The sequence below is a fragment of the Triticum urartu genome, chromosome 2A, assembly GCF_056163025.1.
Source record: "Triticum urartu cultivar PI428250 chromosome 2A, HENAU_Tu73, whole genome shotgun sequence".
Classification (NCBI taxonomy): domain Eukaryota; kingdom Viridiplantae; phylum Streptophyta; class Magnoliopsida; order Poales; family Poaceae; genus Triticum; species Triticum urartu.
In genome coordinates, this window is record NC_141874.1 from 276,847,588 (window position 1) to 276,874,717 (window position 27,130).

The 27,130-nt window shown below is 50.5% G+C and overlaps 1 protein-coding gene across 1 annotated transcript; it reads left to right on the forward strand.

Annotated features, from left to right (window-relative positions):
- Nucleotides 1-1,586: 1,586 nt before the first annotated feature.
- On the forward strand, nt 1,587-2,414 carry LOC147984805 (uncharacterized). The gene is made up of 3 exons (XM_087541274.1): nt 1,587-2,042; nt 2,183-2,297; nt 2,371-2,414. The coding sequence occupies exons 1-3, from the start codon at nt 1,587-1,589 to the stop codon at nt 2,412-2,414; spliced, it is 615 nt and encodes a 204-aa protein (XP_087397400.1).
- Nucleotides 2,415-27,130: the final 24,716 nt, after the last annotated feature.

Genomic DNA, 27,130 nt, shown 5'->3' on the forward strand with positions numbered 1-27,130 from the left:
GATTCCCATTTCTTCACCCACGCCTTCTCTCTTCCTCTGCCCTTCCATTCTCGAGCTCTAGTGCCCAGGTCCTCATTCTTTCTGCCCCAAGGGAGCACTCAACCATGTCCGGATCTGGAGGGCAATGCAAGTGGATGGCTGCCTCCGTTAGGGAGAAGGACATCACCAAGCTTCGGGAGGCCGGGTATCTAGCGAAAGAAATCGCCCACCGGCTTCCAGCCAAGGGACAAATCATCCCCACCCTGAAGCCCAACGAGAGGGTGGTCTTCATCCCCCATTCCATCCGCGGGTTAGGGTTTCCTGTCCACCCTTTCGTCCGCGGGATTATGTTCTATTACGGGCTAGATTTCCATGATCTAGCCCCGAACTCTTTCATCAACATCTCAGCATTCATTGTCGTGTGCGAGGCCTTCCTCCGCATCCAATCCCTCTTCGGACTGTGGCTCAAGATTTTCAACGTGAAGCCGAAGGTGGTGGATGGCCAGCACGTGGAGTGCGGAGGCGCCATGCTGAGCAAGCTTCCCAGTGTTACATAGCCTAAGGGTACTTTTGTGGAGACCGTCAAGGAGTGGCAGAAACTGTGGTTCTATCTCACAAAGCCCCACGACGCCACTTGGGTCGCGGCTTCCGAATTCAAGTCCGAAACTACAGTGCGGCTCACCTCCTAGATGGCGAAGGGCCCAAATTGGTCTTCGTCGGACGAGCTGATAGCGCTGCAAACGCGCATTCAAATCATGGTGGATAAAAACATCAAGCTCATCGACGTAATCCAGGTGATGCTAGTTCGCCGGATTCTCACATGCCAAAGCCAAAGCTGCCCCTTATGGGAATTCGACCCGAAGAAGCACCAAACGTTGGAAAGGCTCTTCGGAACCACTCACGAAGATGCCTGGAAGTATCTCTTTAAGGGAAACGAGATGCCGCCAGCCATAGACTCGGATTGTGGGCATGACATTACCCATTCTGCCATTGAGGTAAGCCTCTCACGTCTCCAGACGCATCCTCCACTTTCTTGTTTCAAGGAGGGCATCTAAAGTTTATTATTTCAGGTATGGACAGAGAGAGCAGAGCGGATTCGATGTTTGGCTCTGCTGCCCGAGGTACCAGTCATCCCGCTCCTGGCGAAGATGTTGGTACCGGCGCCCTATAAGGCCCCGGAGAAGAAGGCCAAGAAGAAGGCCAAGGGGGTCCGGAGTGGCCCCCTCCGCAAGGGAGCTTCAGACGTATCGTCTGAAGACAAGACTCACTCCTCCGCCGCTGAAGACGATGACGAGGAGGAAGAAAGCACCTCTCCCCCTGATGGGGGGAGGAAGAAGAGGGCGGCCTCCACAAATCTGGAGGCGGAGGCGCCCAAGAGGGGGAAGGGTCCCCTTGTGGATAATATCGCGTGGGATGTTGACAGAAGCTCGTGGCGACACCCCCGAAACAAGCCCCTGGCTGCGTCGTAAGTACTAAAGACCCATATACATCCATGCATCTAGCCTCTCTTGTTCCATGATATTAATATGTTTAAATGATGCCATTCTAGTCCGGCCCACGACAAGTCCCAGCAATCCTCATTAAGAGGTTCGATGGATTCGAAGGCGATGGCTAGCGAGTCACCGCCGGCCGCTCACTCTCCCACGGCCAAGGGAGATGACGAGGTGTTGTCCCAAATGACATTCCCCGGCCAGGGAGAGGTTCAGGAGGCCACCAGGGTGGCACCAGAGGGCGAACCCTCGGCTGCCGGACACATGGGGGAGCAGACCCCCATGGCGACTGAGGATGGGGACTTTGCTCAGTTCGGCCCCCAGCCGAATACAAGTCCAGAGGCCTATACGGCTCTAGAATCCGGTGAGCAACCTCCTTCGAAAGAGGGAGGTGTGCCTATGCCGCCGGTGACCTCTGTCCAACTAGAGGCACCGGATAATCTGCTGGAAGCACTACGAGGCGCTTCCATTGTGGATGAACACTATATCCTTATGGGTACGGTGATTGAGAGGGTTCAGTCCATCAAAAGCGGATTTACCGAAGCCTACGGCAGCCTGCTGACAGGCTTTGAGGTAAGCGACTCAAAAGAGAAAATCCCAATATAGACAATAGCCCCTGAGACATTGTCCGATGTTCGGAAAGAAGAGCCGGATAAAGGATCAATTTATTTTCGCAGGAAAGTAACTAAAATATGTCTTATATGAATAAGAAGGCGTCGTTGCTGGCCGCGACCTCACACACTGCTGAAGTCTCTGGACTAAAGCAGAGACTGGAGCGGGCCAAGGAGGAGCTCGGCCAAGCGAGGAAGCAGCTAGAAGACCAGCAAGGTATGTACTGACTGGCTGTATATTCGAAAAGAATAAATAATGTGTATTGACTGTAGTGCCCTCATATGTGTAGGAGCAGCTACTAAGGTCGAGGTCCTTAAACAGGCCCTCGCCTAGGCCAAGGAGAAAGCTTCCAAGGAAATAGCCGCCCGTGAGAAGCACGAGGCCCGGCTGGATGAGGTCCAGCAAGAGCTCCAGGATGCGGTGAAGAAATGTGAATCCTTGGAGCGTGACGTTTCATCTCGAGAGACTGAACTCGCTACGGCCTGCCAAAATGCGGAAGAGGCCCGAGGCGCCCTCTAGGAGATCCAGGATGCCAAGAAAATCGCAGCGGGTAAGGCGTTTAGTATGCAAAGCAAATATGTGAAGAAGAAGTATCTCTTACTAACCTAGATTCGGAGTTCTCCAGGAGCGTTTGCGGATCTACCACACAGTGTGTCTGACGCTGCGGAGTTCTTCCGAGCTGAAGAAGGGAGCTCTACGGAGAAGCTGTTCTGGTCGCAACATCTTGCGCCAGAACATCCGGTGCCCTTTAGCGATCAGCTAAAACACCTGGTCGAGCTGCATAAGGTGGCCGAACTAGCCATGAAGGATTTAATAATCCGGCTGTGGCCTACCGAAGCTATGCCCGGCGGCTACTTTGGGCTCATGAAGCGGCTGGTGAGCACCTGCCCTCGGCTGGACGTCGTCAAGCGGTCGGTCTGCATCGAGGGCGCGCGCATGGCCTTCGCTCGCGTCAAGGTGTGGTGGGCAAAGATGGACGCCGTCAAGCTTACGACTGGGGGACCGCCAAAGGGCAAGGAGCACCACACGCCCGAGCGGTACTTCAAAGACGGCCTGGAGGGGTCTCTTATTATGGCAGTGCAATGTGCGCAAGACATTATTTTCAAATGAATGCAGTCATGTTGTCTCTGCCTTGTATGACGAAACAAAGTTGTTATGTAATATAATGTTTGTTATTTAAAAATTTCACGTCCTGTGCGACCGTGTTGTGTGAAATCTGAGAGTTGGCCAGTCGTCAGCTTCTGCCCCCATGTAGGTAGTACGGGGATGTTCGGGATGTAATCTAAACACTCTTGATCCAATTGCTTGGTCCTTGAAGGAGGTGTTTAGCGCAATGAACCAGGCAATCGGACTATGCGAATTTAGCACCCTCACTTAGCTATAGGAGTTTGGTAGTAAAAATATAGGCGCAGCCCGTTGTATCCGAACTAGGATGCTACAAACACCTGATCAGGTAAGTACCGATCGCTCGTGTAATGCGGAAAAAAATCTCTAAAGATTTGATACCTCCGAAGAGCTGACCGGCTCTCGCCGCATCATGACAGTCAGTTTTCGGCTTTCTCTACTGAGGTGCTCATCCGGGTAAACCAGGACACAATCGTAGTATTTCTCCCTTTACTACCCTAGTCGATATGGCGGAACGTAAGGTAGCAAGCACAGCAGCCGGGCAACCCAACTATTGACCAAAGACATGATTCAGAGCCAGTGAATATAGTGCTAAATTCGGGGTGCCGAACTATACTGTAAAAAGTGTTCGGACTTTGTTGCCGTATTGTGGGACGCTATGAAGCCCCTGGAAAATTGAAACGTACAAAAGTGTACAGGTGCTATTTGGTAAAGTTATCAAAACAGAAGAAGAAGAAGAAAGGGTAGTAAGCTAGAGCCGCAGAATTTGGGCTGCAAACTGTTTCCATGATAATTCTATTAGTGCGTCAAAGCGAATTTATACAAGTAGTGCAATAAGCAGAAGGCTATTTAATATGCCTTAACCAAGGGAGAGATGCATGTGGGTCCTGAAAACAGGTAGAGGGATCGTTAAGAAACCACCTAAAAATTCCCCCGTACGTCCATGCTTCTTGCCGTCTTGGTGTGTTTATCCTTCGAAAAGGACTGATTGTCAGGCCGTCAGAGAAGGCCAATGGAAAAGAAACCTGAAAAGGAGAAAGAAGAAAAGGTGAAAGTACTTGTGTCCGGGGGCGGTCGAGCTATATTGTGGATCACAAGCTAGTTATGCCTCCATCCATGCCCATGATATTTTGAGTGCGTAGTTATGTACGCGTGGTACAATTGCCGCCACTTGGACGGGACTGAGATGGAGGCCAAAATTCTAGTCGAGCTCTTGACGAGCCGAGCTATCCTGCTGTGGAATAGTCCAGACTCTCTTGACAGTGTGCGGGAGCTTGGCCGCTGAATTAAGGTTCTACTTGAAAAGGCCGCTCTATACTTCTACTGCTAAGGCAACGGTGTGCTCCTCGGTGCAGAGGGAGTGTTCCGTGTTTCCATTAACTATTATGATGCCATGTGGTCCGGGCATCTTGAGCTTGAGATAAGCATAGTGTGGTACCGCGTTTAATCAAGCAAATGCGGTTCGTCCAAGAAGTGCGTGATAGCCGCTGCGAAAGGGGACGATATCAAAGATTAACTCCTCGCTTCAGAAGTTGTCTGGAGATCCGAATACAACCTCTAGTGTGATTGATCCCGTACAGCGGGCCTCTACACTTGGTATGACTCCTTCAAAGGTAGTCATTGTGGGCTTGATCCATGATGGATTAATGCCCATTTTGCGCACTGTATCCTGATAGAGCAGGTTGAGACTACTGCCACCGTCCATCAGGACTCGCGTCAGGTTGAACCCATCAATTATTGGGTCCAAGAAAAGTGCGGCTGAGCCGCTGTGACGGATACTGGTCGGATGATCCCGACGATCGAAAGTGATTGGGCATGACGACCATGGATTAAATTTTGGGGCGACTGGCTCTATCGCGTAGACGTCCCTGAGCGCGTGCTTGCGCTCCCTCTTGGGGATGTGGGTAGCGTATATCATGTTCACCGTTTTGACCTGAGGGCGAAACTTCTTCTGTCCCCTGTGTTCGGTGGTTGGGGCTGGTCCGATTTCGGGTTCCGGCAGACCCTTGAGGTTCGAACACTGGGGTGCGCACGGAGATTTCGCCTCCTACCTTCCTGCACCCCTCCGCCGCGCTAGGATCAAAGCTATGAAAAGAACAACACAAGGGACACAGGGTTTATACTGGTTCGGGCCACCGTTGTGGTGTAATACCCTACTCCAGTGCGTGGTGAGGTGGATTGCCTCTTGGGCTGATGATGATGAACAGTGCAAGGAAGAACAGCCTCGCGAGGGTCTATTCTTGGCTGGGCCGATGAACTGGTGGGAGGAGTTCAGCCTCCTTTCTCTATCTCACTCTCTCTCTCTGCTTACCACCTCTCTACTTGTCGAGCCCTTGGAGGAGACTGAGCCGAACCCTTTGCTACGTGAGTGGCCGGTCCTATTTATAGTGGCCCTGGTCCTCTCCCCAAATATTGAGCGGGAAGGGAGCCAACAATGGCGGACTAATTTGAAGGGGGACAACAAGTATCAACTATCCTGACAAAAGTAGTCTTCGCCTGCGCAAAGCTCTGGTGATGATGCCATCTTGGGCTCCACGGTGACCTCCGTCTCATAGTCCTCCTGGTCTTGGTCTCGTTGCACCGAAATGGAACCTTTGCCTGACGCCTCGGTACTCCGCGGCTGTGCTTGCCCCCTTTGCACCAAAGAGGAAAGGAGGACGCTGCACGGGCTGGCAGCCGCCTGGCGCCCTGAGTCGTCATGGCTTGCGTCACGGGCACCTCGCGAGGTACCCCGCCTTGATCTCTTCGCCTCCTCATGAGCCAGCCTGACGAGGCCGTGCCTGAGGAAGCTCCGTGTCATCCGCCCCACGAGGCTTGGCCCCTCGCGAGGGTCTTGAGTTTGTGTTGGTGAAGATGGGTCGTGCTGGGCCCCCCTTTGAGCCATGCCGCAGGCAGGCAAGTCTGGGGACCCCCGTTCCCAGAATGCCGACAGTAGCCCCCGGGCCCAAGGCGCGCCCGGACTTGGCCATGCAGGGAGGCGGAAGGGCAAGAGCGAAGCGCCACGGGCCCTAACAGCCTGCGGCCTTGGGCGCCGAGTGGCGGTTGATTGGACGTGGGCGGCACTGTTCCCCCACGCCCTCCTTATCTTGCGCCTTGCTAGGCGGACCCGTAGTCGTACACAGCCGTTCCCCTTTTATCGCTCGAGCGCTTCCTGTCCTTCCTCCGCTTGAACCCTGCTTTCTGTTTTCAATTCAATCTCAAATCCTCCCCCCCCCTTTCCTATCGCCATGGCCCCGACGAAGAAGGGAAGAGGGAAGAATCCCGTGTCTCTGCCTCGCCCGCCGCCGTTGGCGGCCCCCGCCGAGGGTTTGGGTAAGGTCAGCTTGGCTCTGGCCACCATCTTGAATGAATGCGGGAGAACGACGGCCTGGCCCACGTCCCACTTCTCCATCGGCAGGATAGTTACCGAGGTCCCATATTTCGCCGACGCCCTATGGGCAGGTCTGGTTCCCCCCTTTTCTGATTTCTTCAATGCCATGCTCTCCCACTATCAGATCCACATGCTGCATCTGAGTCCTGAATCCATCACCCTCCTTTCGTTCTTCGCCTTCGTCTGCGAAGCCATGGTGGGCATCCCTCCTTCGGTTGCCTTGCTGCACCACTTCTTCTCGCTGCATCTTGTCAACCCTACCCAATGTTGGGCGTGCGTAAGCTTCGTAGCCGCGCTAGAGACTGCCACCTCTAGGATTGAATTCAACCTCTCCCTGCCCGCGGTTGGGTTCCGCGAGCGGTGGCTGTATGTGGACGCAGGGGTGCCCAGCCCCCTGCTAACGGAGCCGACCTCGCCTGCTTTCCCCAATTCGGGCTGGGGCCAGGTGGCGCTTGAGAACCCCCGGCTCGTCTTCGTCTGGCGCCGCTTCGCCCTCTTAAGGTCGCTTGGCATGACAGCGCCCAAGGTGGTGAAGGAGTTCCTGCTATGCCGCATTCCTCCTCTTCAATGCCACTCTCGCCGGATGTGGGCCTTCCGTGGGCGCAAGGATAGTATGAGGCTCCAGGAAGAGGACCTGGCTCCTGAGGTGCTGAAGACGGTGCTTTTGACCCTGGCTGGGGACCCCAACACCCCGGCAGTGTCCGGCAGGGAGGGGCCTTGCTGTACCTCTGCCAGAGCAGGGTCGACTTTGTGAAGCAGATGCCTGCCTTTGATGAGTGGGGGCTGCGCCCCACCGGCCTTCAGGGGTCTCACGAGAATCCGGTGGTGGTGACTGCCCTTCCAGTCGGCCAAGGCGACTCGTCCTCGAGTGGCGGAGCAGGGAGGTACGAGGCACCAGAGGCCGAGGGGGCTCCCGGCGTGGTGACGGCACCGGGCGAGGCTCATGAGGAAGCAGTTATCGGGGCCCGTACCGCTGAGGCTGAGGGTGACAAACAGCTGCCCTCTGCGCCTGCGACTGGGGCCCCTGAGGCTCCAGCTGCTTCTCTTGGGGAGGCGATTGGCGGCGCACATCAGGCAGGCGCCCCTGACGCTGATCGTCTTGACGCTCCATCTTCGTCGCAGGTCGATCCCTGCGCCCGACTCTTAGGCCACTTCCGTGTGGACTTTGGGGCTCTCCGGAAGAGAAGGAAGGCCCTGGGCGACGGTTACCCTTGTCGCCTGCTGAAGTGCAGATAGTACATTGCCACTGATGAGTAAGCCTTCTCCTTTCCCTGCTGCTGATCCTTCCGTTGCTCTTACTGACCCTTGCTCCACAGGCCCCTTCCAGCCGAGCTTGCTGAGACGGCTGAGGAGCCGTCCCCTTTGGCTTTGCCCCCTCCATCGTCCTCGAGCGCCCCAAGCAGCGGAGCCCTTGTGGCGAGGGCGATCGAAGAGGCGAACCATCCCAAGGCGTATCGTGGCCCCGCGCACCTCGCGATCCTCCTTCGCGAGCCTTCTCGTGGCATAGCCAACCTGCCATGGGCTTCTCGCCTGGTCGTGGACTGCGATTGGCTGAGGCGCTTCCTGCGCTCTTCTCCTGAGGTCGGGCTGGCCCCAGGCCGGGCTTCTGACGCGGCGTGCCCGGCCGTCACGAGGGTGCCAGCCCCCAGCCCCGGGGGGGGGGGAGCGCTGACCTGCAGCCCCCGGCGCCTGCTTGGGGCAGATGATGGTGTGGAAGACGTCCTTGAGCGCGCTCGGGAGAGTCGCGCTCTCCGCCAAGGATTCCTTTGAAGGGCGACTGACGTAGTGAGCCTGCTTGGCGAGGAGCTTGCTGATGAAGACACGCGCCTTGATGCCGCGGGCTTGCGCCTGGCTGCAGAGAGGTGCGAGCTGGAGGGCGCCATCGCCCTTGCGCGCCGTCAGCGCGACCTTGATGAAGTGGAGGCCAAGGCATCGTTGGTGGACTCTCGGGAGGCCCAGTCTCGGGCTGCTGAGGAAGCTCGGGAGGCTGACCGGCGGCGAACGGCTGCAGAAGAGCGGGCTCGGGAGCTCCTGGCCTGGTGCCACTCGCTGGAGGAGCAGGTGGATCTGCGCAAGGCAGCCCTTGCGTCGATGAGGGTGGCCTCCGGCAACTCGGCGGAGCTCCAGAAGCGTGAGGAGGCGCTGACGCTGGAAGCCGCCGAACGTACCCGCGAGTACGAGCGTCTGGAGACGAGGGAGCGCTTGGTGACGCAGGCGGAGGATGATGTCGCTGCATAGGAAGCCCGTGTCCTGGAGGAGGTCGGACGTCGGGTGGCGATGGCGCATTTGAACCTCGAGCACGAGTTCGAGGAGAAACTGGGGTTGATCTGGGCCGAAGCCGAAGGCAGGACTGCTGCCCTGAGGGCCAAGCTGGAGGAGGTGACGTGGCGGGTCGATGCTTCCCGGGCCGCCCTTGAGGTGGCGCAAGGTGGGCTAACCACCTCCCAGGCTGAGGTGCTCCTCCTTCGCCAGCGGGTGGAGGAGGCCGAGGTCGTCGCGCGCCAGAACGCGGACGAGATACATCAGCGGCGGCTCCTGGAGCATGAGCACGGCCCCATGCTGACCACGCTCTGGGAGAGGGCCAACGCGGCCTTGGGCAACATCTGCGAGGAGACCGTCGGTGAGCCGCACGCGGTTAACTACGCGGGCAATCTTCAATTCTTTAGTGACGTGGTGACGCAGCTGGAGGCGCGGTCGATCAGGGCTGACAGGTTGGTGGAGGAGAGGAGCCGCGCCCTGCTCAGGCGCGCCTTTTCTCGTGTCTTCAGCCATCTCCGGAGCATTGATCCCCACTTTGATTTCGACGCCGCCATCGCCCCAGTCCCACAGGCCGTCCGAGGTGAGCTGGCGCACTGGGTGGAAGACCATGTGGAGGCTCTTATCAGGGCCTTCACCTCGGACAACGACGACGCGATCGTGGCGGCTGACAAGGGCGATGTGACGGGCGGCCCTGACGCCGCCGGTGGCAATGCGGGCAGCGGTGGCGAGTTCAGCGACGCCAGCGACGGCCCCGATGGCGCTCCTGGGGACGCATTGGGAGATTCATCCGACTGATTGTGCATCGTTCCTGCTTACCCTGTATGAATAGAACTCAGGTTTTGGCCTGATAGCTGTGAGAGCATTTTGATGGGGGAGCCCCTCATGTAAAACTTGTGTGTATCGTATCAGTAGGAGCTACATTGCCCATGCGCCCGCGCCAAGTGGTTGGCTTAAGCGACGCGCTGGTCGGCTAATTTACCTTTGTCCCGTGCTGGCCCTGGGGCAGTCCGCAGGAGGCTGTGGAGCCCAGAGTGTTTCTTGATTGAATCCGTTGGACCTGCAGTAAGACGCTCTCCTGAGAGGACGCCGCGGCGGCAGTCTGGGCTGCACGCAAGCTAGGCCTGACCCGGCTCGCGAGGGGCTCACGAGGGGAGGCAGCTGAGGCGAAGCGGTAACCGAAACGCGAGAAATTGCTCGAACGAGACTAAGCACCCCTTCCCCGAACACACACAAATCTCAAATTCAAATCCAACTTGAATCCAGCGGGGGAAAGAGGCAACCATAGGGAAGAGCAACAAAAGCAAACAAAAGGCCGCGTCCGGCACCTAGTCTAGTCTTGGACGTCTTCTCACCAGCGCGGAGCTAAGTGCTGCCACTGGGCGTGGGAGGGAGCCCCAGGGCCTGAGGCCGGCACCCCTGAGACTCCGGGGCGTGTACAGCCCCACTCATTATTACGTGAGAGTGTCATGGGGCGGCGAGCTTCACAGGCACTGGGCCTTCTTCATAGGTACTGGCCTTGCTTCATATCGCCAGATGAGGGCCCCGCCTTGCGCCACACTCTAGTGCCATCAGCAACGACCGGAAACCAGGATGCCGCCCAATGGGGTAGAGCGGTCGCCAGCGGTTCCCCCGACGACCACGGGTCCTCCGCCGGGGGCAGGCCCTGGGGCACCTCCCTAGCGGAGGGCCTACCTCCTGAGAATGCCTTGCTCCGAATGCCGTGGTGGCGATGTCGAATCCCTGCCTCTCTCCTGCAGCCCCCTGCGCCCTCCTCCCGAGGGGTAGGAGACTGTGGGAGCGGGGCAGCTGCTCGCTGCGGCGAACTGCACCTCCTGCGATCCATGGTTAGCGTATACCTGCTCCTGAAGAATTAGTGGTACCCGATAATCGTTGCCTCCAGCGTGGCCAGTGGGACCGTCCCGGGGCTCCTGGAAAGGCTCAGCTTCTAGTGCCTCGTCCCCCCAGCTTGGGCTGAGGAGCGAGCCTTGTCCGTTCTCGTGAGGGTGTCCTTGGTCCATCATGAGGGGCACGTATTCCTCCGGCACCGTCATTCCGAATGCCACGCTGTAATGCCCCGCATGCCACGCGGTCCTGCCTGACGCGCCCACCATGGGGTGGTAGCATGGCCGCCCACTGGGGCCACGGGTCGCGTTGAGTCCTTCTTCTTCGCGGACCAGGGGCGGGGGCAGCGCCGCTGCCGGTCCGGCACTGACAGCTTCGCTGGCGTCGGAGTAGCCTTGGAGCCTGTGGGCGCGCGCGAGGCCCCCGCATGGGTCGCCCTAGGCTTGAGATGGGGGCTGGGTGGAGATGGGGTGAGCCCCCGAGGCGGCGAAGCCCAGGAGCACTGCTACTCGCTCCAGCAGCACGTTGTGGCCGCCCTCCAGCAGTCTGCACTGCAGCAGCTCTCGGGCCACCGTGAGTGCGGCTCTCGAGTTCGCCTGCTTCCGGCGGGTGTACGGTGTCGTGGTCGCGGCGTGATTGGAGGCCTTTGCTGCCGACCGCGCCTGCCGTGGTGTAAGAGTTGTTGAAGCCTGTCCGCGTCGCCCGCGGCCCGCAGCGCCCTGCGGACCGCGAGCTGCCTGGGGCACGGGGTCGCCCGAGGCAAGCGGTTCTGCGCGGGCGGGCCACACAGCCCATGGGTCTGGGTTGCCCTCCTGGTCGCCGGGCATGGTGATGACGACGCGACGGGGCACGGAGCGGTGGAAGACGAATTCCGGCGCACCCCTACCTGGCGCGCCAAATGTTGGATTTCGGGTTCCGGCAGACCCTTGAGGTTCGAACACTAGGGTGCGCACAGAGATTTCGCCTCCTACCTTCCTGCACCCCTCCGCCGCGCTAGGATCAAAGCTATGAAAAGAACAACACAAGGGGCACAGGGTTTATACTGGTTCGGGCCACCGTTGTGGTGTAATACCCTACTCCAGCGCGTGGTGTGGTGGACTGCCTCTTGGGCTGATGATGATGAACAGTACAAGGAAGAACAGCCTCGCGAGGGTATGTTCTTGGCTGGGGCGATGAACTGCTGGGAGGAGTTCAGCCTCCTTTCTCTATCTCACTCTCTCTCTCTCTGCTTACCACCTCTCTACTTGTCGAGCCCTTGGAGGAGACTGAGCCGAACCCTTTGCTATGTGAGTGGCCGGTCATATTTATAGTGGCCCTGGTCCTCATCGTCGTCCTTGCTTTGTGATCCCTTCTCCTTGCTTTCGGCATTTAACTTGCTGGCCTGTTTAAAAACCCAACAATCTCTGTTGGTATGATTGGGTGGTTTGTATGGGGTGCCATGGATCTGGCATGGGTGATCGAGTATGCGGTCCAACCTGGATGAGCCCAAATTGTTCTTTTGGAATGGCTTCTTCCGCTGACCGGACTTAGAGCCACTGAATCCGGCATTAACCGACGTATCATCGTTATTGTCATTGTTGTTTCGACGCTTGTGTCTGTTGCGTCAGGACTTGTCATTGCTATTTCTAGCTTCAGAGGTGCCAGCGTTGCTTGCATTGTTTTTTCTACGGGCAATCCAACTATCTTCACCCGCACAAAAGCGGGTCATGAGTGCCGTGAGGGCTGCCATGGACTTCGGCTTTTTCTTGGCCGAGGTGACGGGCGAGCCATTCGTCACGGATGCTGTGTTTAAAGGCCGCTAGGGCTTCGGCATCCGGATAGTCGACGATCTGGTTCTTTTTAGTTAGGAACCTAGTCCAAAATTTCCTGGCTAACTCTCCGGGCTGTTGAACTATATGGCTTAAGTCATCGGCGTTTGGTGGCTAGACATATGTACCTTGGAAGTTGTCGCGGAAGGCGTCTTCCAAATCCTCCCAGCTGCCAATAGAATTTTCGGGCAGACTGTTTAACCAGTGTCGAGCTGGCCCTTTGATTTTTAACGGGAGGTATTTGATGGCGTGGTGGTCATCTCCGCGGGCCATATGGAGAAGAAAATCATCAATCCACACCGCGGGATCAGTTGTTCCATCGTATGATTCAATATTCACGGGTTTAAACCCTTCCGGGAATTCATGCTCCATTACTTCGTCAGTGAAGCAAAGAGGGTGTGCGGCACCTCTGTATCGGGCCACATGCCGACGTAGCTCCGATGGAGTCTGTCTACGGATTTGGCCCGCGCATGACTAGGCTTGTCATGCTCGGCTTGATAGCCATCGTCGCGCGTCGAGGCACACCCCCGTAATCCGTAGATCGATCTGGCCGGACCTGTTTTATTCTTCAGGCCCTGCCGGAGATCATACGTGTATCCCTGAGCAGTTTTGTCTCTGCCTTTACGGCGAGGTAAGGCGGGCTGGTGTTCGGCTTGTGCTGCCGCTTTGTCCCGACCACGTGGTGGTTGGTCAGCCACATTTTGTACTGACGGCCTGGGCTCTAATGCCTTGTCATCGAATTGAGGTAGCAATTTACGCTTCGGGTAACTTTTGAGTGGTCGCTTGAGGCCGCGCTCCTTGGCTGCCAGGACATCAGTCCATCTATCGTTGAGCAGATCTTGATCAGCTTGAAGCTACTGTTGTTTCTTTTCCAGGCTCCTTGCAGTGGCTATTAGCTGGCGCTTGAAGCGCTCTTGTTCGAGAGGTTCCTCAAGCATGATAAAATCCTTGGTTCCGAGGCTTGCCTCGTCCTCGAAAAGTGGAAGATAATTACTATCCTCCGAATCTTCGTGCGTGGTCTGTTTACTAGGGCTAACTTGCACATCTTCCCGTTCGTCCTGTTCAGAAGTTGGCTGAACGGGGTCTTCATTGTCTTGGGCACCGTCCAGAGTGTTATCTTCTCCTGTGCCAGTGTTGTTGTCTTTGCTGCGGCGTGACTTAGAGCGGCGCCGTTGACGCCAGCGCTTTGGTTGTGTCTCAGGAGGTTTATCCTCAACCGAATCTTCCTTGTCATGGCCGCTATTCTCTTTTGGTGCATCCACCGTGTATACATCATACGAGGAAGTGGCCATCCAGCGTCCGGTAAACGGCGGGTTTTGGGCCTCTTCTTCTCCGACATCGTCGTCCATACCATTGATGTCATCGGAGCCGTAATCGAGCGTGTCGGTTAAGTCTTCGACGGTGGGTGGGAAGCGAAATTCTCCGTCATCAGCCTCCAGTTCAAACCGGATATAATTCGGATGTGAGCGCTCTGCTAAGGATAGTGCTCTTAACGAGTTTAACATGTCACCCAAAGGCGAGTGCGGGAAGATGTTGGCGGAGCTGAATTCGACGATCGATGACCGATCAAGCTCGACATATGAGGATGCACAAGGTTCGGAACCTGTAGCCGGAGACGAGTCCATGGTCCCGGTGACACAGATATCACTTGAAGTTAGGTCTGTGTGCAGCTCCAACGCCGCCGAGTATGCGGCTTCCGCGGCGGGGTTGAGCTTCCCATCTTCAGATGGCGCGATCTGCTCCGGATCTAGGGCCAGAGCAGCTACAGGTACTATCTCCTGGTTATGGTCCGATGACATATTTACGTCATGTTCATCGTGGTGGCAGGGAGCAGCTGCCATGGTCTCGAATCCGTTGAAGATCAAGTCTCCATGGATATCCGCGACGTAGTTCAAGCTGCCAAATCTGACCTGATGGCCAGGGGCGTAGCTTTCGATCTGCTCCAGATGGACAAGCGAGTTGGCCGGCAGTGCGAAGCCGCGGAACACGAAGATCTGTCCGGGAAGGAAGACTTCCCCTTGGACAGCGTCGTTGTATATGATTGAAGGATCCATCCAACCTTTTTACGACGGCACAGTGGAACTCTCAATGAAAGCACCAATGTCGGTGTGAAAACCGGCGGATCTCGGGTAGTGGGTCCCGAACTATGCGTCCAAGGTCGATGGTAACAGGAGGCAGGGAACACAATGTTTACCTAGGTTCGAGCCCTCTCTATGGAGGTAATACCCTACTTCCTGATTGATTGATCTTGATAAATATGAGTATTACCAAAGTTGATCTACCACGAGATCATAATGGCTAAACCCTAAAAGTCTAGCCTATCTGACTATGATTATGAGGATATATCTCTATGGACCTAGCCCTTCGGTTTGTATAGACACGGAGGGATCTAGGGTTACATAAGGTCGGTTACAGAGAAATGAATCTTCATATTTGGACGCCAAGCTTAACTTCCACGCCAAGCATAGTCCCATCTAGACATGGGTAGAATCTTTGGTCTTCGTATCTTCACAGCCCATCAGTCCGGCCCATGTCCAATAGGTCAGACGCCCGAGGACCCCTTAGTCCAGGACTCCCTCAGTGGGCTTGAACACATTTCTCTGTGAAATACTTCATGCACTCTCGTGAGCCATTGGCTTCTTCTGTCTTCTTGTGAAACTCGTCCTTGAGATTGTGCATCATCTCTTTGAAGATTTGAACATCTGCCACACTAAGCTTGACCATGTTCTTCTTGAAGTGTGCCTTCTCATAGTCAATCTTGTTCTTCAGCTCAACGATTGTGTTAGATTTCGGGTCCGGCAAAACCCTTGAGGTTCGAACACTAGGGTGCGCACGAAGATCTTCCCCCCCAGCTCACGCTCTCGCAACTATCTCAGAACCTAACTCGCCGAACCCGAAGAACAAAGGACACATGTTTATACTCGTTCGGGCCACCGATGTGGTCTAATACCCTAGTCTAGTGTGGTGCGGTGGATTGCCTCTTGGGCTAAGGATGAACAAGTACAAGGCAAGAACAGCCTCCTGAGGAGAGGTGTTCTTGGGCTCGGCGAGCTTGCGTGTGTGAGGATGGAATTGATCCGATCCAAGATGGGTTGCCTCATACTGTGGTGGCTAGGCCTATTTATAGAGGCCCTGGTCCTCTTCCCAAATGTAGGCGGGAAGGGATCCAACAACGACCAAATTTGAAGGGAGACAACTAGTACAAGTTATCCTGACAAAAGGTGGTCTTCACTTGCCAAAGGCTCTGGTGGTGATGCCGTCCTGGGCTCCACGGTAACCTCCGTCCTGCCATCCTGCTGGGCTTGGTCTTGTTGCACCGATATGGAAACCTTTGCCTGATGCCTCGGGACACCTCGCCTGCGCCTGCCCCTTTAGCGACAAAGAGGAAACGAGGACAGTGCGTGCGTTGCGCCCGCCTAGCCTTGGTCGTCATGGCTTGCGTCACAGGAACCTCGCGAGGTGCCCCTCGCCTTGATCTCTCTGCCCCTCGCGAGCCAGCCTACTGAGGCCGCCCCCGAGGAGGTCTTGCATCGTCCGCCTCGCGAGGCTTGGCCCCTCATGAGGGTCTTGAGTGTTTGTTGGTGAAGATGAGCCGTATAGGGCCGCTGGTGGTGCCACGCTATGGGCCGCAGGCAGGCAAGTCTAGGGACACCTGTTCCCAGAATGCTGACAGATTGTCTGAGCCACTACCAGTTCATTGGCAATGGCTTCATGGAAAGTGACGCTGATGTCCACAGGCAGCTGAAGATCGTCAATACTGATGCTCTGGTCATCGAACCACTCATATATGAAGTTGTTTAGAATATCAACATCAAAGAGGGGCAGATCATTGAAGATCTCTGCCTCTTGCTTGCTCTTGATTAGCTGCTCAAGGGCATCATCACCAAGATCTTCATCACTGGACAGATCAATGGTGTCTTCTTCGTTCCTTAGAATAGCAGTTGGAGTTAACTCATGCCTAGAAATCTTCTTGGGCTTCTTGGTTTTCTTGTTCTCGACCTTCTTGGAGACACGAGACAGGTCTTCAGACTGCACACTGGCTTCAGGAGGTGCAGTGGGCAATGGCTTCAGTCGAAGCTTTTGGTGTGGCAGAGGGCTTCGAAGCTTTTGTCTTCCTCATCTTCTTCTTCGGTGGTGCTGGCGCATCGTCAGAGTCTGCTTCATCAACATATTGCTCCACCGTAGCCCTTTGAGTAGCGATGTGTGAGAGAAGACCATCAAAGTTGGTGAAGGGGCCAATGACATTTGGATTGGCATCACGTGTGCCGTCAACCCTTGGGGCAAATGGACTATGGTTGAAGTTGAGTCCCAGCTCCTTCTTGTTCTTGGTAGATGACTCCTTGGCAAACTGATAGTGGCGCTTGAACAGATTGTCTTCACCGCACCATAACAAGGATGATGGGTCGGTAGTGTCAGGATTCGGTCCTCGGACCATGCATAGGTAGAAGCCGTGAGCAATGGCTTTAGGCTTTGACTTAGGCCGCAGATTCCTGTATAGAATATCTCCCCATGGTCGCTTGATAGCATTCTTCTCTGCATATTCGGGTGTCACGAAGTTGTACTTGAACCATTCTTCTGCCCAATATCTTCGAATCCATTGGATTCGGGTCTTGCGCTGGTCGTAGCTTTCCTTTGGATCTGACTTGTACGGTTCAAACAGATGTGGAGGTAAATCTTTAGCAGTATTTCCACGGCGCTGCCTGTCACCTTTCCTGGCAGATTTCTTCAGCTGGTCAGACAAGAGCTAGCTTCAGGGAGTGTATATGATGTTGTAAGAACTCTGCAAATGAATGCATACTATGAGAACCAAGGGATTCTCCCATGGACATATACCCGTGACAGCATTAAGGTGTGAGGGAAGGGGAAGAGGTCATACAAATTCTAATAATATTTTGAAGATAAATCGGTTTGAAGACATTGACCTCATAGAGCGAAGACATTCACTTATTTGAAGACCGTCGATTCCAGATTTGTATGAATCCATGAATAAGTACAAGTGAGGAATCTAACTAGTTATAAAGCATAAGTGAATATTCTTAGCATGATATGAGATGCAGATAAGGATGGATCCATGTTTGGAAGTGAATAAACCACTTTTGGTTGAAGTGGATGGATTTGACAGATCTGAAAGGTAGTAAAAAGTGAGATTTTAATTACCGCAGACGAACTGCTAGATGAGGTAGAGATAGAGGCCGAGCAGTTTAATCTCCCGTGCCCTAACTTGGCGAGGGAAGACACCTGCGGCGACAGCGGAGAGGACGAGGTCCGCGGCCGGCCTGAGGACGACGTTGAAGACGTCGAGGCAGCTAAGTGCTTCATCTCCGGCGTTGACTCGAGCTAGCGGAGGCTCTAGGGTCTGTGCGAGGTGGCGAGGTGGAAGAAGAGTTAATGACCGCGGTGAGTGTGTATTTATAAGGACATGGACGACACATCGTAATTACGTAGGTGCCCCTGGCGATTCACATATGAAGGACACGTGGCTTTCATGCAACTTATTGGAAGTTGGTCCACGTTCCCACGCATGCCTAGATTGTCAGGTCGTCGTTCCGGCTTCTCCGGTGTTCAGGTAAAAGGATATGGCAATTAAAACAGATTTAAATGTTTGTCTCTCTATCTTCTCCTGACAAGGACTCAGAGAAGACAATCGACATGTTTCAATAGAATGCATATGATTTGGATAGATAGAGTTTGAGATAGAAGCACAGAGGGGGTTAAGGCCTGATCACATTCACTTAGATCAAGAAAAGATTCAAGCATGAAGACATAGCTATAAGTGAATGCTATAGAGGACAGAACATGAATATGTAAATATATCAGACCAACTCAACATTGCGAAGATAAACCTCGAAGGTAAATTAATGTTGAAGACAAGCCGAATGCGAAGACTATGCAATTATGACGCCACATGAAGCACTTCAAAAAGATTTTGGTGGTGGAGTTACCCACCATATAGGAAGTATTAGACCCAGACACGACACACAATTATCGTGGTGCTCTGAAGTAAAATTCCGTGTTAATGTATTCACACTTAGAGTGTATGTCTTCATTGATTGAAGATATACGTTACTTTGTGTGTTGCGCATCTAAGTCATCAACATGCATAAGCGTTAGGATGTGTGTCCAACTACATGACATTTGAGGATTCTAAGATATTTAGCTCACAGCGCAACTTGCAAAATCTTTTCTCATCCAAGGGCTTTGTGAAGATATCTGCCAATTGCTCTTCAGTGTTGACGTGAATGATATCAATATCTTCCTTCATGACATGATCTCTGAGAAAGTGATGACGGATCTGAATGTGCTTTGTCTTAGAGTGTTGAACTGGGTTATTGGCAATCTTGATGGCGCTTTCATTGTCGCAGTAGAGTGGCACATGCTTCATATGGACTCCATAGTCCTTGAGAGTTTGCTTCATCCATAGAAGCTGAGCGCTGCAAGATCCAGCAGCAATGTATTCAGATTCAGTAGTGGAGAGGGATACATAGTGCTGCTTCTTTGAAGACCAACAGACAAGAGATCATCCAAGAAAGTGACATGTGCCTGATGTGGACTTGCGATCAACCTTTTCACCAGCATAATCAGCATCTGAGAATCCAAATAGATCAAACTCTGAGCCCTTTGGATACCATAATCCTAGTGTTGTGGTGTAAGCCAAATATCGAAGAATTCGCTTCACAGCTAAGTGATGCTATTCCTTTGGTGCCGCTTGGAATCTGGCACACATGCAAATGCTAAGCATTATATCTGGCCTAGATGCACATCAATAGAGTAAAGAACCAATCATGGAGCGGTATACCTTTTGATTGAACTCTTTACCATTGTCGTCGGGGCCTAGATGACTTTTGGTTGGCATTGGCATCGTGTATCCTTTGTAGTCTTGCATTCCAAACTTCTTCAGGCAATCTTTGAGGTATTTTTATTGTGATATGAAGATGGCGTTGCTTTGCTGGTGGATTTGAAGACCGAGGAAGGCTCACTCATCATGGACATCTGATATTGCTCTTGCATCATGTGTCCAAACTCATCACTGTATTTCTTGTTTGTGCAGCCGAAGATAATGTCATCCACATAGATTTGGCATACTAACAATTCTCCATCATATGTCTTCGTGAAGAGTGTGCGATTCAGGGAACCAGGTTGGAAGCCTTTGCTCTTCAAGAATTCTTTGAGTGTGTCATACCAAGCACGGGGGGCTTGTTTGAGGCCATACAGTGCCTTGTTGAGCTTGTATACCATGCCAGGATGCTTTGCTTCAAAACCATGTGGTTGTGCAACATACACTTCTTCTTCAATTTTTGATCAGGAAGGCACTCTTCACATCCATTTGGTACAGAAGGATGTCATGATGGTTGGCATAGGCGAACAGTGTGCGAATGTCTTCAAGCCTAGCCACGGGAGCAAATGTTTCATCGAAGTCAATCCCTTCTACTTGAGTGTAACCTTGAGCAACGAGACGAGCTTTGTTTCTAACAACTTCACCATGCTCATCTTGTTTGTTGCGGTAGATCCATTTGCTGCCAATGATATTGTTCTTGCGATGATCAGGACGCTTAACCAGTTCCAACACATTGTTCAGCTCGAACTGTTGAAGCTCTTCTTGCATCGCTCGAATCCATTCAGGTTCCATGAAGGCTTCAGCAACTTTCTTGGGTTCAGACATGGAGACAAATGCAAAGTGCCCACAGAAATTAGCTACCTGTGTTGCTCTTGAACGAGTGAGTGGACCAGGTGCATTGACGCTATCGATTATCTTCTCAATCTACACTTCATTTGCAACACAAGGATGAACTGGATGAAAACTTTGCTCTTGCTGATCATTGTCTTCATCATTGGCATTGACTTCAGGCCGAGCTATGTCTTCGGGTTGATTACGTGCAGAAATGATGAGTTCTTCTTCAGACTGAGCCTTGATACGTCCATTTTGCATCATGATTTTATATCGATATTTATTGCATGATGGGCTGTTATTACACATTACTTCACAATACTTATGCCTATTCTCTCTTATTTTACAAGGTTTGCACAAAGAGGGAGAATGCCGGCAGCTGGATATTAGAGACATATTCTGCACAACTCCAAAAGTCCTAAAACTCTACAGAAGTCAGTTTTGGAATATTTAAAAAATATTGGGCGAAGAAAGCACCAGAAGGGGCCACCCACCATCCACGTGGGTGGGGGCGCGCCCCCTGTCTCGGGGGCCCCTGGCAAGCCTCCAGTGCCCATCTTTGGCTATATGAAGTCTTTCGCCCTGGAAAAATCATAAGCAAGCTTTCGGGATGAAGCACTGCCGCCACGAGGTGGAACCTTGGCCGAACCAATCTAGGGCTCCGGTGGAGCTGTTCTGCCGAGGAAGCATCCCTCCGGGAGGGGAAATCATCACCATCGTCATCGCCATCGATCCTCTCATCGGGAGGGGGTCAATCTCCATCAACATCTTCATCAGCACCATCTCCTCTCAAACCCTAGTTCATCTCTTGTATCCAATCTTTGTCCCAAAACCTCAGATTGTACCTGTGGGTTGCTAGTAGTGTTGATTACTCCTTGTAGTTGATGCTAGTTGGTTTATTTGGTGGAAGATCATATGTTTAGATCCTTTATGCATATTAATACTCCTCTGATTATGAAAATGAATATGATTTGTGAGTAGTTACGTTTGTTCCCGAGGACATGGGAGAAGTCTTGCTATAAGTAGTCATGTGAATTTGGTATTCGTTCGATATTTTGATGAGATGTATGTTGTCTTTCCTCTAGTGCTGTCATGTGAACGTCGACTACATGACACATCACCATTGTTTGGGCCTAGGGGAAGGCATTGTGAAGTAATAAGTAGATGATTGTTTGCTAGAGTGACAAAATCTTGAACCCTAGTTTATGCGTTGCTTCATAAGGGGTTGATTTGGATCCATATGTTTCATGCTATGGTTAGGTTTACCTTAATACTTCTTTTGTAGTTGTGGATGCTTGCAGGAGGGGTTAATCATATGTGGGGTGCTTGTCCAAGTAAGGACAGTACCCAAGCACCGGTCCACCCACATATTAAATTATCAAAGTAACAAACGCGAATCATATGAGCGTGATGAAAACTAGCTTGACGATAATTCCCATGTGTCCTCAGGAGCGTTTTCCTTTATATTAGAGTTTGTTCAGGCTTGTCCTTTACTAAAAAAAGTATTGGGCCACCTTGCTGCACCTTGTTTACTTTTGTTACTTGCTACCCGTTAGAAATTACCTTATCACAAAACTATCTGTTACCGACAATTTCAGTGCTTGCAGAGAATACCTTACTGAAAACCACTTGTCATTTCCTTCTACTCCTCGTTGGGTTCAACACTCTTACTTATCGAAAGGACTACAATAGATCCCCTATACATGTGGGTCATCAAGACTCTTTTCTGGCGCCGTTTCCAGGGAGTGAAGCGCCTTTGGTAGGTGGAATTTGGTAAGGAAAAATGTATATAGTGTGCTGAAATTTACTGTCACTTGTTACGATGGAATGTAATCCTTTGAGGGGCTTGTTCGGGGTATCTTCACCCCGACCAGTAGAGCAAAGAGTTTCTCCTCTACCTACTGAACCTACTGAAAATTTTTACTTTGAAATTCCTTCGGGTGTGATAGAGAAACTGCTAGCTAATCCTTTTACAGGAGATGGAACAGTGCATCCCGATTTGCACCTAATCTATGTGGATGAAGTTTATGGATTATTCAAGCTTGCAGCTATGCCCGAGGATGTTATCAAGAAGAAGTTCTTCCCTTTATGTTTGAAGGATAAGGCATTGACATGGGTTAGGCTATGCATTGACATTGGAGCTACAACCGATTGAAATTGGAATTTGATCAGAAGTTTTATCCTATGCATCTGGTTCATCGTGATCGTAATTATATATATAATTTTTGGCCTCGCGAAGGAGACAGCATCGCTCAAGCTTGGGGGAGGCTTATGTCAATATTATATTCATGCCCCAATCATGAGCTCTCAAGATAAATTATTATTCAAAATTTTTATGCTCGGCTTCTCTCAATAAGCGCTCCATGCTCGATACTTCTTGTACTAGATCTTTTATGATGAAGATTATTGAATTCAGATGGGATTTATTGGAAAGAATTAAATGCAAATCTGAAGATTGGGAACTCGACGAAGGTAAGGAGTCAGGTATAACACCTAAGTTTGATTGTGTTAAATATTTTATGGATACCGATGCTTTTCGTGAACTTAGCACTAAATATGGACTTGACTCTGAGATAGTAGCTTCTTTCTGTGAATCATTTTGCTACTCATGTTAATCTCCCTATGGAGAAGTGTCTTAAATATCATCCTCCCATTGAAGTAAAAGTAGTTGAACCTACTAAAGTTGAAGAAAAGACTATCACTTATAATGTTGATCCTATTGTTCCTGCCGCCTATATTGAGAAACCACCTTTCCCTATTAGAATAAAGGATCATGTTAAAGCTTCAACTATGGTCAACAAAACTAACATTAGAATACCCAAACCCTCTGAGAAAATTCTAGTTGAACCTAGTATTGCTATGATTAAAGATCTCTTGTCTGACAATATTGATGGGCATGTTATTTACTTTTGTGATGAAGCTATGAGAATTGCTAGACTCGATACTAAAAATAAACATAGACCTGTTGTAGGCATGCCTATTATATCTGTTAAAATAGGAGATCATTGCTATCATGGCTTATGTGATATGGGTGCTAGTGCGAGTGCAATACCTCATTCTTCATATGAAGAAATTATGCATGATATTGCACCTGCTGAGTTAGAAGGTATTGATGTTACAATTAAGCTTGCCAATAGAGATACTGTTTCACCGGTTGGGATTGTTAGAGATGTTGAAGTCTTGTGTGGGAAAGTTAAATATCCTGCTGATTTTCTTGTTCTTGGTTCCCCACAAGATGACTTTTGTCCCATTATATTTGGTAGACCCTTCCTGAATACTGTTAATGCTAAGATAGACTGCAAAAAGGATATTGTTTCTGTTGGTTTAGGGGATATGTCTCATGATTTTAATTTTGCTAAATTTCATAGACAACCCCATGATAAAGAATTTCCTAGTAAAGATGAAATTACTGGTCTTTCTTCTATTGCTGTGCCTCCTAATGATCCTTTAGAACAATATTTGCTAGATCATGGAAATGATATGTTTATGAATGGAAGAAGGGAGATAGATGAAGTATTCTTTAAACAGGGACCTATTTTAAAAAACAACTTGCCTGTCGAAATTCCAGGGGATCCTCCTCCACCCAAGGGTGATCCCGTGTTTGAGCTTAAACCAATACCTGATACTCAAAAATTTCTTATCTTGATGAAAAGAAGATATATCCTGTTATTATTAGTGCTAACCTTTCAGGGCAAGAATAAGAGAAATTATTGAAAACTCTGAAGAAGCACCGTGCTATTGGATATACTCTTGATGATCTTAAGGGAATTAGTCCCACTCTATGCCAGCACAAAATAAAGTTAGAGAAAGACGCTAAACCGGTTGTTGAGCACCAACGACGGTTAAATCCTAAGATGAAAGAAGTGGTAAGAAAAGAAACACTAAAGCTTTTGGAGGTAGGTATAATTTATCCCGTTGCTGATAGTCAGTGGGTAAGTCCTGTCCATTGTGTCCCTAAGAAGGGAGGTATTACTGTTGTTCCTAATGATAAAGATGAATTGATCCCATAAATAATTGTTACATGTTATAGAATGGTAATTAGCTTCCTCAAATTAAATAAAGCTACTAAGAAGGATCATTACCCTTAACCTTTTATTGATCAAATGCTAGAAAGGTTATCTAAATATACACATTTTTGCTTTCTAGATGGTTATTCTGGTTTCCTCAAATACTTGTGTCGAAAGAGGATCAGGAAAAGACCACTTTTACTTGCCCTTTCAGTACCCTTTCTTATAGACTTATGCGTTTTGGTTTATGTAGTGCACCTGCTACCTTTCAAAGATGTATGACTGCGATATTCTCTGACTTCTGTGAAAAGATTGTTGAGGTATTCATGGATGATTTTTCTGTATATGGAACTTCTTTTGATGATTGCTTAAGCAACCTTCATCGAGTTTTGCAGAGACGTGAAGAAACTAATCTTGTCTTGAATTGGGAGAAGTACCACTTTATGGTTAATGAAGGCATTGTCTTGGGGCATAAAATTTCTCAAAGAGGTATCGAAGTTGATAAAGCTAAAGTTGATGCTATTGAAAATATGCCGTGTCCTAAGGACATTAAAGGTATAAGAAGTTTCCTTGGTCATGCCGGTTTTTATAGGAGGTTCATTAAAGACTTTTCAAAAATTTCCAGGCCTTTGACTAATCTCTTACAAAAAGATGTTCCTTTTGTCTTTGATGATCATTGTGTAGAAGCATTTGAAATACTTAAGAAAGCTTTGATTTCTGCACCCATTGTTCAGCCACCTGATTGGAATTTACCCTCTGAAATTATGTGTGATGCTGGTGACTATGCTGTAGGTGCTTTTTTAGGACAAAGAGTTGATAAGAAATTAAATGTTATCCAATATGCTAGTAAAACTCTGGACAGTGCCCAGAGAAATTATGCTACTACAGAAAAAGAATTTTTAGCAGTTGTATTTCCTTGTCATAAGTTCAGACCTTATATTGTTTATTCTACAGTAACTATTCATAGTGATCATGCTACTAATAAATACCTTATGGAAAAGAAAGATGCTAAACCTAGACTTATTAGATGGGTTATCCTACTACAAGAATTTGATTTTCATATTATTGATAGAAAAGGGGCTGAGAACCCCATTGCAGACAACTAGTCTAGGTTAGAGAATGTTCTTGATGACCCACTACCTATAGATGATAGCTTTCCTGATGAACAATTAGCTGTCATAAATGCTTCTCGTATTGCTCCGTGGTATGCTGATTATGTCAATTACATTGCTGCTAAATTTATACCACCTAGTTTCACATACTAGGAAAAGAAAAAGTTTTTCTATGATTTAAGGCATTACTTCTGGAATGACCAACACCTTTATAAAGAAGGACTAGATGGTGTTATTAGGCATTGTGTACCTGAGCATGAACAGGAACTGATCTTACGCAAGTGTCACTCCGAGGCTTACGGAGGACACCATGCTGGAGATAGAACTGCACATAAGGTATTGCAATCTGGTTTTTGTTGGCCTACTCTCTTCAAGGATGCCCATAAGTTTGTCCTGTCTTGTGATGAATGTCAAAGAATTGGTAACATTAGTAGACGTCAAGAAATGCCTTTGAATTATTCACTTCTTATTGAACCATTTGATGTTTCGAGCTTTGATTATATGGGACCGTTTCCTTCCTCTAATGGGTATACACATATTTTAGTTGCTGTTGATTACATTACTAAGTGGGTAGAAGCTATTCCAACTAGTAGTGCTGATCATAACACCTCCATTAAGATGCTTAAAGAGTTATTTTTCTAAGGTTTGGAGTCCCTAGATACTTAATGTCTGATGGTGGTTCACATTTTATTCATGGTGCTTTTCATAAAATGCTTGCTAAGTATGATATTAATCATAGAATTGCATCCCCATATCACCCACAGTCTAGTGGTCAAGTAGAACTGAGCAATAGAGAGGTTATGTTAATTTTGCAAAAGACTATTAATATATCTAGAAAGAATTGGTCCAAGAAACTTGATGATTGTTGGTGGAAACGACACCTATGGGGTCACTGGGATCCCTTTTACGGTTGGTGAGCGCGAGGTTGTGCAAAGAGTGGGTCTGTCAGGGAGAACACAGATTGTTTACCCAGGTTCGGGCCGGGAAGATGCGTAATACCCTAGTCCTACTTTAGTGGATGTATTTGAGAGTGTTCTTGTGTTCTTGAGCTAGCTACGGGGTGCAACTTTTCCCAAAAGATCCAAATCCCTCTCCTGGTCGCCTCGGGCCTCCTTTTATGGGAAAAAGGGGTTGCCATAGTGGCACACAGGAGGCGGAAAGGCCCACAGTAAACAAGCTTATCCTTGCTTTATTGGGGACGCCAGGTGTTGGGAATATGACTACCAGGTATGACCCGCCCAGGAGGGGCCGGGTCAATCTTCATGGCGGGTTATTTAAAGATGCCCATCGAATATACAAAATAGATGGTTTATTATAAGACTTGTAGTAGGCCCAAGCCCAGAGGTGGCTTAAGGCCCGTAATTGTAAACCGCCATGTGTAAGTAAGACTTGTAAAGAAAGACATGTAAAAGAAGTCACCGAGCCGGACATGTCGTATGAGCCGGCCGGGACTCTATAGACCGCCAGGCGTCCACCCATGTATATAAGGGGATGACCCAGTGGCGGCTTAGGGCAAGAAACAACAGATCGAGAGCCAATCAAGCGTATTTCTCTCCTTGGTCATCGAAACCTAGCAATACCACAACAAGTGGACTAGGTCTTACCTTCACCGCAAGGGGCCGAACCAGTAAAAACCTCTTGTGTCCTTTGTCCCGATTAACCCCTTTAAGCTTCCTAGTTGCGATGGCTCCACGACTAAGTCCTTTCACTAGGACATCTACTGTGACAATTCCACGACAGTTGGCGCTCACCATGGGGCCAGCGCATGGTGGATTTGAGTTCTTGAAGGGCAGCTTCGAAGGGCTCAAGGGATACGCTATGGGCCGGATGACCAAGAGTCGTCGCGGCAAGCTCTACATC

Bases quoted from the DNA above. Each gene is read 5' to 3' on its own strand.
- LOC147984805 (XM_087541274.1), top strand. From the start codon at position 1,587: ATGGCTAGCGAGTCACCGCCGGCCGCTCACTCTCCCACGGCCAAGGGA. The intron at 2,043-2,182 runs GTAAGCGACTCA...ATGAATAAGAAG, and splicing joins GCCTGCTGACAGGCTTTGAG to GCGTCGTTGCTGGCCGCGAC. The intron at 2,298-2,370 runs GTATGTACTGAC...TCATATGTGTAG, and splicing joins GCAGCTAGAAGACCAGCAAG to GAGCAGCTACTAAGGTCGAG.